Source organism: Cygnus olor, chromosome 4 (genome assembly GCF_009769625.2).
Source record: "Cygnus olor isolate bCygOlo1 chromosome 4, bCygOlo1.pri.v2, whole genome shotgun sequence".
Classification (NCBI taxonomy): domain Eukaryota; kingdom Metazoa; phylum Chordata; class Aves; order Anseriformes; family Anatidae; genus Cygnus; species Cygnus olor.
Genome location: NC_049172.1, coordinates 53,951,579 through 53,965,862, shown reverse-complemented (window position 1 = coordinate 53,965,862; position 14,284 = coordinate 53,951,579). Strand labels below are relative to the sequence as shown.

Sequence of the window (14,284 nt, the reverse complement as noted above, 5' to 3'; positions counted from 1 at the left end):
TTTGAGTTTAGCAACTTCTATCAGAGTAGTGCTTCGTAATGTCCCCTTGTGAAAGCAGCAGTCTTCTAGGGGCTGATAGGTGCTTTTGACATTCTTGGCTGGTCTTTTTTGATAGCTTGTCAAGAAGAAAGCATGGTGATTCTTCCTCATTTTGGAATTACCGATTTAATGTATCAACCATATGGTACTTTCAAATGATAACTCGAATATCAGAAGTTCCTTGCACTGCAAGAAAAGGGAAATGAGCTGCTTAGAAAGGTCCAAGAGGGATAGTATCATATCAAACAAAAAAGACCTGGATGGAGACTGTGAAGCAATATCAGTTGAAATACAGCCCTGCATCTTAGTAGTGAGCTACTGTGGGGTTACACTGTTCTGCACAGGGATGTTTCATCAAAGCAGAACTTAAAGGAAAGTGAGAATTTGTGGGTTCTTTCTGTGTGTTTTTTTTTTTTTCTTCTTTTAATCCAAGTCAGACTGAACTCCTGCAGGCACTCTTAATTCCCACAATGGAAATCCAAGTAAAGTGTATCAGCTTAAATATTTTGGGCAGACAGAGCAATAATATCCAGTTTTACGTTGTTCCAACAGCATACTTTGCATCAGTGCTGAGCATTTAGTATTTTCAACATAAGATACTTAGTACGGCTGCAGATTTGGTAGAGATCTGGTCAGGATGGAACAGGCCGCAGTCCCCAGGGGAAGGTCTAGGATTGGTGAGAAAAGACTGCTCTTGCGGGCTATGAAATACACTCCTGCTTACTGCAGTTGGTGGCATTCTGAAGGCCAAGCAGTGGCAGTCAGGCTTTTTTGTTTGCTATTCTGAATGCTCCCGATTTACAGAAGGGCACTGTGAAGTCTGTGAGGAATACATTTCAACAAAAATGTATTCCAAGTAGGCTTTGACTGATAGCAGATATCCTACTTTTGGTTGTTCAAGCATCCTTCTTGTCTTTTCCACCCTTCCTGTACCCAACACAGATTTGGAAAGCTTCACATACAGCGAAAAATTAGGTACACAAGTAAATTCAAGAAATTCACCCTTTTTTTTCTTCTATTTGTTGAAATGCGAGAGGCATAAGGAGGCATTTTTCTGCTGCTTTAGATGATGAAAATCTCTCTTGCCAAAAAGAAAATAATTTGTTGCACCACATTTTTCTTTCACAACTTTATCTGCTGTTCAGATAGAAACATGACAATTACAATCATGAAAGGAAGGGAAGTTTAGAAAAATGATCCAGCTTCCCCAAACTGCCGTAAGTAGCTGATGCCATCTGTGCCAGATTAATGACAACAATGAAAACCTTTTATGAAAAATAATGCAAGGCATGAGAGGTAATACCAAGTCCCTAAAATAAAGTCACTTTTTAAAAATAAAATTATTTGCTCCCCAATTCTTAGAAAGTATTTCTTGCTTGTGTAAATATATGTTACTTAACTTTTCCAGTTTACAAGTCTCAGTACAACATTTTAATAGTTTGGTAGTTTTTCAACACACACTTAGTGTTACTTGAAGAATTGGGTGCAGCTTGGAGATGCTTCATTCTTTGACTCAATGACCAAAACCATTCCCTAAGATTTAAACGGCACAGTCTTTTTGCTTTCTGGTATTCTTGCAGTCTTCCTAAGCTGTAGGGTTCAGACGAGTGCACTTGTGCAAGGTCCACAAGGCTCTGCTATGTGTGAATTCATGCGCGCTGTGGTACGCAGAGAACTAACTATACAGATCACAGGAGTTTGTTATTTTCATGTAACTGATACGAAGTATTAAACTCTATCAATATTCAGAGTCCTTCATCACTTGGAATTCAAATAAATTCATTATCAATTGGCTCAGCAATGGTGGCATACCCACAGAACTTGTTTTACCCCGCAATACATGCAATAATGGCATTTTTATAGAATTGTGGTGAACCAGTTATCACAAAAGATGAACATTTTTATAAACTGAATTTTAAAGTCATAAAAAGATTAATTAAATAAAGTTTCAGAGTTTTTAATGTGATATTTACTGTTTGAATATTAAACACAATTTTTATATGCAGCTATATTTGAAAATAACATTAGTTAAGAGTATTTTGTAGACTCAGATTTGTTGTTTCTCATCATGGTAGTATGAAGGCATCAGGAAAATACAATATTTTCTAAACTCACTGTTTCAAAAAAATGAGGAAAATTATGTTTGTGTCATTTTGCAGTAATACTTTTGGTTATCATCGACGTTTACAATCAAATGTCATTTACAGGGAAGACAAAGGTAAGAAACCAGGAAGACTCACTGCTAGAAGTTTTCCTCCAAGAAGAAACATTCTGAAATGTTACAGAAATGATTGTTAATACCTCATGGTTTACAAAAAATATTTGTACTGAAATGTGGACATCATCGTGTAGGTTAAGATTAACTTTGGGTTTTATACAATCCTGTAATGAGAACTGCTATCTACCACTGACAGGAATCTTCTTCCAACGCTCCAAATATTTATGCCTTGTACTAGTTCTCCAAAATCAGACTGGCTAGTTAGCTGCTTTTTTTTTTTTTTTACCCTGAAGAAAAAAAGAAAATAGAGGTTTAGAATTTACCTGTTGCACTCTTGAGTTTATCACCCATAACTTATATAGCTCAATTGTATATTTTTTTTATCACTCACAGGCTGCAAATACTTGATTCCTTGTTCTTGTGACAATTGTGAGGTATTGTTTTCCAGTTACTTAAGCAGTTGATTGGGATCCATCATATGACTTCGTGTTCCTCATTTTGTACTTAAGTAGTGGGCATAGCAGCACCATGTGTCTACTAGGTCAGTTAAGTAATGTGCAACTTAGTATATGCAAAGTAGTTTTTAAGGGAGAAAAAACATCGAATAAGCTTTGAGGATTTATTTTTCACCATCTGTCTTGCATTGCTTCTGAAACAGTTAATGAATCAGTACGTGAGTAACTTCCTCTGAGTGAAGTCTTAGGCTTTAATTCACTTTTGTTTAGAAAGTACATTAAAATGTTTTCTTGAATCTTTTTCATTTTGCCTCAGTTTTATTAGCTGTCATTCTTTTTCAGCTGTAGTTTTATGCACATCGATTCATGATTTGATCTTTATTTTTTCTGCTCTTTCTGACAGTCATACCCGTCCAATTACATGGACCAAATGAAGCCAAACAAGTACAGCGTCATTTATTCTACACCGAGCATGTTGCACAATAAATTCTACTCAAACGCTGACGGACTATCGAATGGAATCCAGATGGAGCCAGTAGACCTTACGGTGAACAAACGAAGCTCACCACCTTCCGCTGGAAGTTCTCCTTCCCCCTTGAAATTTCAGACTGTGCACAGGAGAACTTCACCTGGATTGACTCTGTCCTCACCCAGCTCACCTATCAGTAAATTCACGCCATCACCCCCAGGAGTACAGCCTTTATCTATGCCCATAACAATCCCACCTGTAATGGCTGCTGCTCTTTCACGCCATGGACTGAGAAGCCCTGGAATACTCCCAGTTATCCAGCCTGTTGTGGTCCAGCCCGTTCCTTTTATGTATGCTCCCCATCTCCAGCAACCCATCATGGTGTCCACAGTTCTTACAGATGAGATGGAAAGTCCAAGTAGCATGCAAGGTTTGTGTTGTCAGTTTGTTTTTTATATCCTCTCATCCTGGGAAAATATATCCAGGCACTTCTTCACGTGTTTTTCATGTTTGAGGAAATGGAGACATAATTTCTGTTCTTCTAAAATATGCAGGCAAAGAATTTACTATGTAAATATTTTACCAAACTTACCATTCTGTTCTATTTTATACCTGCATAAAGCTGTTTATCTTAGTAGGCCTACTGAGATTTGAATTGATGAAAATGTGAATTGAAAATTTTTTAATCATAGTTCATCATTAGATAGACTAAAACCAGAAGATTTTATATGTTTGTATAAATTGCTGCACTAAATATGAAGCTTGGGGAGGGGTTCTTTTGCTTTAACTGTAGATTTTTATGTATATCTATTTATGTAGCTGCCTATATTTTTGATATGTTGCCTTCCTCCTCTGACCCTTCCCCATACAGTGCCTGTCATTGAGTCTTTCGAGAAGCCTACACTGAAGAAAACAATTAAAGTAGAACCAGGAAGCGAGCCATCAAAGACTGACTTCTATCCTGAACGAATGTCACCTCCAATGACCTCATTGTCTCCCCAGCAAGTGATGCTGCAAGAGTAAGTAGCTAACTGTAGTCCCAAGATCAGCAGGGTAACAAAATGCAGTTCATTGCAGTAGTTACTGATTTGGAGGAGTGAGGGAGAGTCGCTGTGTTTGACATGTGGTAAAATACAGAAAAACATCCTTCCCCCCAGTTGCCACAGTGAGATGTGATTGCAACTTTTTTTTTCCTCTTTGACAACATAGGAGTGGATAACATATTTCTACATAGCAACCATGTAGATCTGTCATATTTATATAACACATTTCTGAAGTAATGCTGCTTCCAATCCTACAATTCGCTGACAGTAGGACTGCCAGTAAGTCAGTGATACATCTTTATGTAAAACCAGCATCAAGCTAGAAAAATACATTGAAGACATTCCATACTGATTTCTGTATTTATATGACCTAAAATACCTTTCTTTAAAAATGCTCTTTCGACTTTCTTTTCTTGGAGTACCTCTTTGTCTTTTAAAAAAATTTGGCTACCCAGTGGAAAGAAACCCCTCAGGCCTACAAGTTCTTTGTATACCCAGTGAAGTTCCATGTTTACCTGAGGCCATTGTTCCACAAATGTTTTTTTTGGCAGCTTAAGTAGTTCCAGAAGCTCTGTCTCCTCCCCTGCCACTTGTTTGCACCCAAGTACCAACTCATTTTGTGCTGTTACAGCTGTTACTGGGACCAGTCTGTGAACTGGATCACAGATCTGATCAGGTTTAAAGCAGTCCTATTTGCAGAAAGCAGAGCAAGGGCTAGAAAGAAGAAGCCGGTCTGGGGCAGAAATTTTTTGATTGGAAATGTTAAAAATTTCTCAGCTAGTACCTGAGCAACCATGGCCGCACTTCCTTTTACTATTTCCCTACAAAAAAAAAATTTTCCAACTTAACAAACCCATGGAATTGTCCAGAATTCAGCTTCAGCAGGCACTGCTCTGGGTGGACACACAGGCTGGTGGTGTGGCTCTGGCAGGACGTGAAGTTGGGAACTGAGCTAGTTTCATGGTACGTGACTTCGGAATCCATTTCTTCCCTTCCTTCCTCCTTGCCATCACCCTCTGAGCCATTGTACAAGGCCTCACCTCCTCGAGTGGGGAAGAAGGACTCCAAGCCAGACTCCCAAAAACAGTGTGTGAGTGCAGGAACACCGGGTGAATCAGGGAATGGTTTGGGTTGGAAGGGACCTTAAAGATCATATAATTCTAACCAGAGAAAGCATGGGACTGGCAGTCTTCTGCATGTCCTTCAGAGCAAAGGCATGCTGTTTTTCCAGAGCTGGCTGCACCCTACACAAGCTTCTTCCAGGCACCCCTCCTCATTTTCAGGTCTCTCAGCACCTTAGGTGTGGGTTTCAGGCTGCAGGTTCTTTGCAATTAACTCTGATTAGCATTTAATTTGGTACTTGCACCATTTCTGCCTTTTTGGGCGCAATGACAGTTAACTGGTTGCCAGATAGCTTTCCTAAGCAGGATGCTGTTTATTTAAAAGTAAGCTTGTGTGTTCTGTTACAATGGAATAGAAAACTTCCGTGGTTAGTAGGTGGTGACTTGTCTTCCACAGTGGACCCAACACACGTGGTAGTCAGGTCTGTATGTACTTGGAACTAACTTCTGCGGGGTCAGGGGTATCAAACGCTACACTTCTGTTCTGTCTTTGGTATCTTTAAGAAGAGCAGACCAGTAAGTGCTGTTCCTGGCTGATACCACACCCTTCCTTCAGGGCTGAGACTTCTGTAGGCTTGTCACCTGCATTAGTGATTTGCATTAACTATTTCCCAGTGAGTCCAGTTTCCACAGGAAACCCATCTGCCAAGCAAGGAACGTAAAATTTGCTGCAAGATACAAGCAGCATTGTTACATGGGAGCGGTCTGTTCCCAAAGCATCTCCTCCATTTGCCCATGCAGAGGCATTGTGTTTGTGGAGACCCAGTCCTCATATTCCTTCCTTAAATTGCTTCCTAGCTGACCTGTAGAGCTGTGGTTCATGCTCGTTCCTAAAGCCAGCCCTTCTGAGTTCAAATTCTGCTGTATCCGCAGCAAGCAGTTTGTATGTGGTAGTTTCTACCTTTCATCATTTTAAAAAATAGACAAATCACAAAAGTTACAAGACAAGAGAATTAAACCTTTACAAAATTCCCTGTTGTCTCACAGCTTCATCATCCTCTCTCTCAGCAATATGAGCTGTAGTTACACGTTAGGTTTTTTTCGTCATTTTTCATAGGTTCCAACTGCCCAAAGTTTTGACACACATTCAGACACACGGGGAAGTTCCATTAAAGGGGTGTAGGCTCAGTCTCACTTTTAAGTGACTGATTTTGAATTAGCATTAGTTTTTGGCAGATAATTATGTATATAATGTTGGTGGCATTTCTGTAGGGATTGTTGGACTTCCTAGAATGTCTGATAGTTGATGTAACTATGCAGTGATTTCTAAAATCAAACTTCAGGTAAAAATCTCTGACGAGTATAAGAAGCCTCGTTACTGTTATATTCTCTTGCGAGCAGAAGTGTCCAAGTCTAACTCAAGCTAGCAATATAGTGTGGTCTATTGGTAAAGAAGTAGAAAAAGATGCTGAAATTACAACATGCTTTTTGGAAGATACTCTTAACTATTACAGAACCATGCCTACATGGTTAGCCTTACATGAATTTGTATCTTGTGTAAGAAGGGACGGAAGAAGGCTGTGTGTTTATTATTGACAATTAATTCTTACCTCTGATTTTTGACACCATCTTAACCATTTTTTTTAGAACTGCCATCCCCTATCTGAATATTAATAACATTCTGTAGTCTTAACCAGCCTGCTTTCCTCCAAATGGAATATGAGACAAATATGCAGCATTTTACGTATGCACTCTTACATCATGAACAATCACAAATGGCATACAGTCAGTATCCTCTTTCTCCCTTTTTCCAGCTGTGACAGTATCCAAGAGCACCCTTCACACATAGATACTTAAACCAAGTTTGCTTGCTGGGCTAAGCCAGAGCTTCTCCAGAAAGAGTAGTATGCTACAGCAGTAAAACTGAACATTACCTTAAAGCATTTCTCCAGAAGCTAAAAGCCTGTCTCATATTTAAGAGTATGTACGTCTGTGTCTAAAATCATTGCCTTGGGTTTTCTGCCATTACGGTACTTTTAGCTGGATTTAATGTGTGCTTGAAGAGTGCATCACTCAACAGTCACAGAAACACCCAAGTTTCAAGCTGGTAACTGTGTAATAACAGAATGAATACTAGAATGAAACTTTTCTCACTTCAGTAATTTCCATCGTGCTGCTGTGGAGACTAATAGAAACTATTTTTCTTGTTAAACCATGCACAAACTTTTCTTTGCTGTGCCTGATGAGTGTTTTTTTCTTCTTCCCTTTTTTTTTTCACCAATGGACCTTTAGCACATGTCCATGATTTTGCTGTGAGTAGTCATTCAGCATTTCTGAATATTAGGCCCTAAAGGAACTTTGTTTAAGTAACTCTCCATATAAACCTAGTGATATTAAATGTAAATCAGCTTATAAAGAAACGTGAAATACAGTCACTGAGAAAGGGCTGGAGTTGTAGAAAGCTTATATCTCTCAGATGCAGGGGCTGGTCTTAGAACAAGGAATACTAGTATCTGCACATTATATACTAAGTTTCAGTTACAAGCTAAAAAATAAATTAAAAAGAACCAATACGGACCTGCTGATCGGCTGAAAAATACAGCTTTGTGAGGCTGCAAGATTCATAATGCCACTTACATTTCTGACAAACGTACTTCCTCTTTTAACACTGACATGGAAGAAAGAACCAAGGTTCTGCCCAGTGGTGCAGTCAGGTTGTTGTTCAAACATAAATACCTGTAGTGAATGACATCTTTTGAGAAGCTCGATATATTTCCAGAGATGCGAATGTTTATGTTTTTATTTGTTATGGAAGGCTGTATGCAGTTAGTACATGTCCTACCTGCACTGTACCTGTGGGCTTCAAAGCAAAAAAATGTTTATGAAGGTGGAGAGCCAGCTTTAGACATCCTGTGGGTGTGTTGCACAGGCTAAACTCTACTTTTAGGAATTGACGTCAGTGGTATAGGGAGGCCGCACCCTCCTGCCAGCACCAAACAGGAAATTCTTAATTACTCTCTAAAGGAGTGGCTGGAACAATAAAGATTGAGTTCTGCTTTGAAAGCCTAAAGATACAATTTCTTTAATAGTATGGAATAGCCATTTCTAATTACAAGCAAATTAGCAGCATTTTAAGGCAGAAGAAAAGCTGCAAATAAATACAACAAAAGTTCACTATGAAGTGATAGTTTGAAAAATCTGAGTTTGACTGAAAAGCAGGAATTTGAAGGGGTTCTTTTCTTTGTAAGTTTTAAAAAAGCTAGTTAGTAGTAAAAATGGCTACATCATGCTGCAAAGTGAGTAAACATTCAAAAACATTACTGCTAGAATACATGAAATTTGCTAAACCCTCTTGAATTTTTCGACATGCATGTAATGTTGTTCTTTCTGCCAAGAGACAGCGTGGTAGTGAATAAAGGACTCTGTTATGAATCATATTAACTGACGTTTGCTGTGCTAAATGTTCTTCATTTTTAACATTGAACTTAACTTCACAGGAATCACCCTTCGGTTATAGTTCAGCCTGGAAAGAGACCTTTACCTGTGGAATCACCAGACACGCAAAGAAAACGCAGAATACATCGGTGTGATTATGAAGGCTGCAACAAGGTCTACACTAAAAGCTCCCACCTGAAAGCTCACAGAAGAACCCATACAGGTTTGAGCATTGCTATGCTTTTCTTTCATCAAGCCTCTGGTAAAACAGTAGATTAAGCTTTTAGTTTGTACTAATTGCCAGATTACCACAGGTGTAAACAACAAAATAACATAGATTAGATCTGGCAGTGTTCTGAATATAATTACGGGCTGAGCGAAAGAGAGGATGTAGCAGGAAAAACCCGCGAGACTGTAAGCCAGAGCAGGATCATGCTGTATGCTTTACATTCACTGGCTCTTTGCTCATTTTCTGTCCAGTTGCTTGCAGATTACTCACTCTGCACACCCTGTAAACACCAAATCAGTTCAAATTGCCCTACCATACCTCTTACATCACTGCTAAATTTGACTGAGACTTCCATGGGAGTAGCCGGTTTACAAAAGTCTGGACTGTGTGCCAAAGACAAACAGGTCTGGTTCATGGGGACATGCTAACCACTGGTCCAATAGTGCTCTTTTTGAGCGTTCCAATATCCCCATCACTGTTCTCCACAGAAAGGTTCATCTTGACATGCTGAATGTACATCCAAGATCTTTGCAAACAAGACACTTTTAAGTGAAATGGAGCCCAGTTTGTGTCTGTCTTCTCTACACAAGTCAGCCCTTCCTTCACCTGTTTGGCTGCACAGTGGTGTGAAAGAGAGTGAGGATCACGTATTAGAAATAGTTATTGAGAAAGATTTTAAGTTGAGCTGCTCGTGACAGAGGTGCCTGTCATGCATACTATAGAAACTGTAAGAGGTCACAGCGAGATTTCTACCAGCTGTGTTGAAAGATAGCACCAATCCTTTCCCCAACTAATCTACCCTATGAGGTCCTGTTTTTGAAAATACTTGAACAAATGCTTAAACTTTCACACTTCTGGGCTTGATGAGACAAAACAAGTGCTGATATGGCAGAGGGAGGAACAGAGAGACAATAACAAAAATAAGTTGTGGCAGGAAACAATTTTTGATCTGTTAACTTTGCACGATTTCCAGTGCAGAATACTCTGCAGCCCAGTGCTGGTGGGAGGCTTTTTGAATAAGCTTGAAAGTTCTTGCTGAAATTTGACAAGGCGAGAGGATAAGTCTGTCAAATAACCGACGTGTTTGTATCTTAAATCCCCACTTCTGTGTTTCTTTTTCCAGGTGAAAAACCATACAAATGCACTTGGGAGGGATGCACGTGGAAGTTTGCTCGTTCTGATGAACTAACGCGGCATTTCCGCAAGCATACAGGAATCAAACCTTTTCAGTGCCCAGACTGTGACCGTAGCTTTTCACGTTCGGACCATCTTGCTCTTCACAGAAAACGTCACATGCTAGTCTGAGTGTCTTCTGTCCCTTGACTCCTGTCAACACTTTTTTTTTTTACACATGCATTTTAATTTGGGTTCAGCTGGTCTGAATCTCTGAGTTTATACCATTAAAGGCTTACATATGGTCAGTAATAGATGTTATCTAACCCTTCTATGTCCTTGCCACGGGTCAGACCTAAAGAATGTGAACACTTTTTTTTTTCTTTCTCCTGGGGATGCTAAGCAAACCCTTTCTGCAGAGAGTATGTTTAATGTATTCCATTGTGAATAAGGGAATTTGTAAGCAAACGGCTTTTGTTGGTTTCTTCGTATAATCAACCCAGCATATACTGATAAAGTAGTAAATGTTACTGAATATCCAAAATGCTAGTCCTTGCCAGAGACTTTATTTATGTGCCCTCTAAGGGATACACTCTCATTTTATGCTCAACAATGCAATGAATGGATTTCCCAACCTTATTGATTTTTGCAATGTGGTTAATACAGCAGTTTTAGAAAGACACCTGATTTAGAAATCCCCTCTGCCCAAACAGTGAATAACACCGTAGGAATAAATCTAAGCAATATACTTGACAGGAAGATTGAGTCATAGTACCACTCACCCCAGTTAAGAAGAAAAATTAGCAGGAATTGGGCTTCACATAATATTCTGTATCTAAACCAATGTCATCTGTCCTCTGTATTATAGTGTAGTATACAGTCCTGTTCTTACTGCATAAAGCCCTGGTGGATTTGTTAAATGAAGACCTTGCGTGACACTGTATGTCTGTTTTCTGTGCACCTGTATGGATGGAACACATACGGTACTCTCCTGTAACATGGCATTAAAAGATACTCATAGAAACCTACCACACCTCATTTCAGGGATGTAGACTATCCCTCTGTAATCACTCCCCTACATTTCCTTTACTTTAGATATTTTTTTTTTCTGCTGTACCTCAGAAAATAGAAATTGTCATGTCAAAAATGCTCTGAACTGTATTGTTGCGAGTTCCACTTTAATACGCTACAGTATTTTAAAATATTAATTCACAATATTTTTATGACAAGATGGCATCAAATACGAAGCACTTCTGATGATAAATTGAGTCATGTATCTGTTTTGGATAAAAATGTATACCAAACCATCCACTTGACAATTCTGGTCTGTGACTCCAGTAGTCTCTCAATGCTAGGTAGACAAAGCTTTCCTGTGGATATGTCTATTGCATTAAAATGTCATATCAGCAACTCCTCACTCCCAGGTCAGTTAGCAAACACACCTCCGTAGTAGAATACAAATAGAACAAGCTGAATTCAAACAACATATAGCTGACCCTAGAAACATTCTGGTATGTGGAATACCACTGAAAGGAAGGTTTACGTCTTTATTAGCTGGCAGATTGTGGCACTACAAGGAAACAGGATGTATTTGTCTAGACTCTAGCACACCATGGAGTTTTTGTTCTTTCCCCTATGTAAGGTAAACACCATTCCCTGCAATGTAAACATGATGAAGTCAGATTTTCCTTTCTCTTGGAAAGACCCAGTGGGAAATGGAGGGTTGTGGGGAGGAGGAAGTTGATAAAATCCTCCAGGAGGAGGCAGGTGGAGTGCCCATCTGCACTAAAGGTGGGTACTTTAGGACCAATGGAGAGGAACGCTGTGCTTCTACATCCTGTGGAGTCCAACACCAGGCTGAAATACTGCAGACACGTGAGACTTGAGTGTGAGGAGCCGTCCCTTGCTGACAGGGTTTACCAGGTGTTCAGCTGACACATGCCCATTACAGTAGAGAAAAAGGGGAGAAACATGCTCATGGTGATTGCTGTAAAATGCAAAGTATTGTTCAAATTGTGTAACAAATCTTACGTATGGGAATATGAAACCAGCAATTTTATTTAAGGAATAGAGTCCTTCATCTGTGCTCTGGAAAGGGCAGAATGGGAGTTTGCAGTGCTGGGCTGAGGCTGGTTCTGCACAGCTTTTATGAAGAAGATCCGTACGCTCTGTTACCTCACCCCAAATCCTCAGGACTTCACTAGGACTCACCCTGATCGGTTTATCTCCAGAACTGGAAAACCTGGAAAATCAATTGGTCCCTGTTTGCTTGACTGATTTGTTACTAACGCTGATAAGCTTGCTGCTGTTGAGCAGCTGTTTTAGAATGGTGGTTATCGTTGGATTTTCATTTCTTATTTTCAGTGGTAGCAACATTGTGAGGAGTCAGAAATTGCCTCCTTCGTTTGGCTCAAGATTTTGATGGTAATTGATAATTGTAGACCTGTTGCTGACTGAGGGGGCTGCCTGGAACTTTTGTAGCATCAAGCACAGGTCTACAGCCACTTGGTAGCTTTTATCCTGGGATAAAAACAATTCTCAATGATTTTAGGGGAAAAAAGTAGGTGAGATCCTATTAATCTGTAAGTGGGTTAATGGCAACTGATCCCATTTTTAGCTTAACAAATGCAAATGCCTAAGATTTGGGGTGCTTAAGCAACATTTCTTTCCAATGCTTGATCTCTCTTCTAAGGCTTTCAGAAGATTTTTAAGGCTTTTCGCAAGATGTTTTCTTTAATGTGTTGTGGGTTTATTTTATTATTTTAAACTAGAAATATAAAATCAGATACCTTAAAGGCTGAACTTCTTTTTACCTGAGAGTCACTTTGCAGAACTTAATCTATTTTATTTACTATGTTCATTCATTAGCCTATGTACCTTTTTTTCCAGAAAATATTTATGATAATGGTGGGGACAAATACAGTGGAGATGCAATAGAACTTTTAAATGTCTTTAGCTATGTGCCTTGTGATTTAGGACAACAAAAAATTAAATATTAAATAGAAATATTTGAGATTTTTTCATGTAAATGCATTGTTTGTATGATTTATCACTTGGGTCTGTGGTGTCTGTGTAATGTCAAAAAAGTCACATGTAAATAGGATTTCATCTTTTTGCTGAAAAACATGCGTTTACATCTTGAGTGGCTCGTTGACTCATTTTAGCAAATTTTGATTTGAGGGGTACCATGAAATTTTTTAATATATACAACTAAATACTTTTTAACAGCCAGTCTTTCCATCTATGACCTAAAGAGAAGCCAGTTTAGATAAAAAGATTAAAAAAAAAAAAAAAACTAATCCTGCAGACGATGTATATTTCAAAAAACATCTTTCACTAGCAGTGTTGCACTGTGCAGTAGGTAACAAATAATACTGTTCTACTAAAGTGTTCCTGTTGAAACCATTTGATTATAATGGGTTACTAGTTTCTATGACAATCTTATAAAGCTAAGCAGGTGTTACAGTGTGGTTTTATTTAAATATACACTGCCGTGCTGCAGTGGTATTTCTAATGCCACATCTTGTCCAAATATGTTGTTGTCTCTGTCAAGGTTAGCAAAATATAGGTGAATACAAATCCATTTTACGTATCTTCAGAGGGCTACACCAGTTTTCATTGTATTTTACAGATATTAGTACTTTTCTGCTATTTATGTACTTTAAATGTTAGAGGGTCAAAATAATCTTTCCGCTTAGCATCTCTTACCTGCAAATATAGCAGGGGTGTTATATTTACTTTAATATGTGTATAAACTATGCAGAATTTTTTTAATAAAATGTAATATATTTTATAAGCTAATAAGACTGAATGGGTAATTAAAGGTTTCTAGTGTACATTACTATAACTTGCAGATATGGAGACATTTTGGTAATCTTTCTTACTAAAGATGTGAATGTTTAATGTACTTTCACTGTTTCTACTCTGGTAGTCCGATGGGAATTCAGTAATGACATTTTGTCATGTCAAACTGTGAACATAAATTTGTACTGTACAGTCCTCATACTATATTTAGTATAAAATACATATGTATTATACTTGTTAATAAAGCCATCAGAATATTATTTCTGGTCATGTCATCATCTACTATACAACAACAGATAGTTACACATGCCCGACGTTCATAAAAGTGTCTAAGGAAGTGTGTAAAATCAGTACTGAATAAAAATAACAAGAACCTACCCTTCCCCCCAAGAAAATCCCACCCTATGAGAGTCTGTAA

The 14,284-nt window shown here is 38.6% G+C and overlaps 1 protein-coding gene across 1 annotated transcript in view; it reads left to right on the top strand.

The window, feature by feature from the left end:
* Positions 1-14,123, top strand: part of KLF3 (Kruppel like factor 3) — a 28,533-nt gene extending 14,410 nt beyond the window's left edge. Inside the window, exons 4-7 of the mRNA XM_040556783.1 lie at positions 3,116-3,611; positions 4,053-4,200; positions 8,783-8,943; positions 10,073-14,123. Coding sequence (XP_040412717.1) covers positions 3,116-3,611; positions 4,053-4,200; positions 8,783-8,943; positions 10,073-10,254 — 987 coding nt within the window. The 3' untranslated portion in view covers positions 10,255-14,123. The remainder of the gene's footprint in view (positions 1-3,115; positions 3,612-4,052; positions 4,201-8,782; positions 8,944-10,072) is intronic.
* The last annotated feature ends 161 nt before the right edge of the window (positions 14,124-14,284 follow it).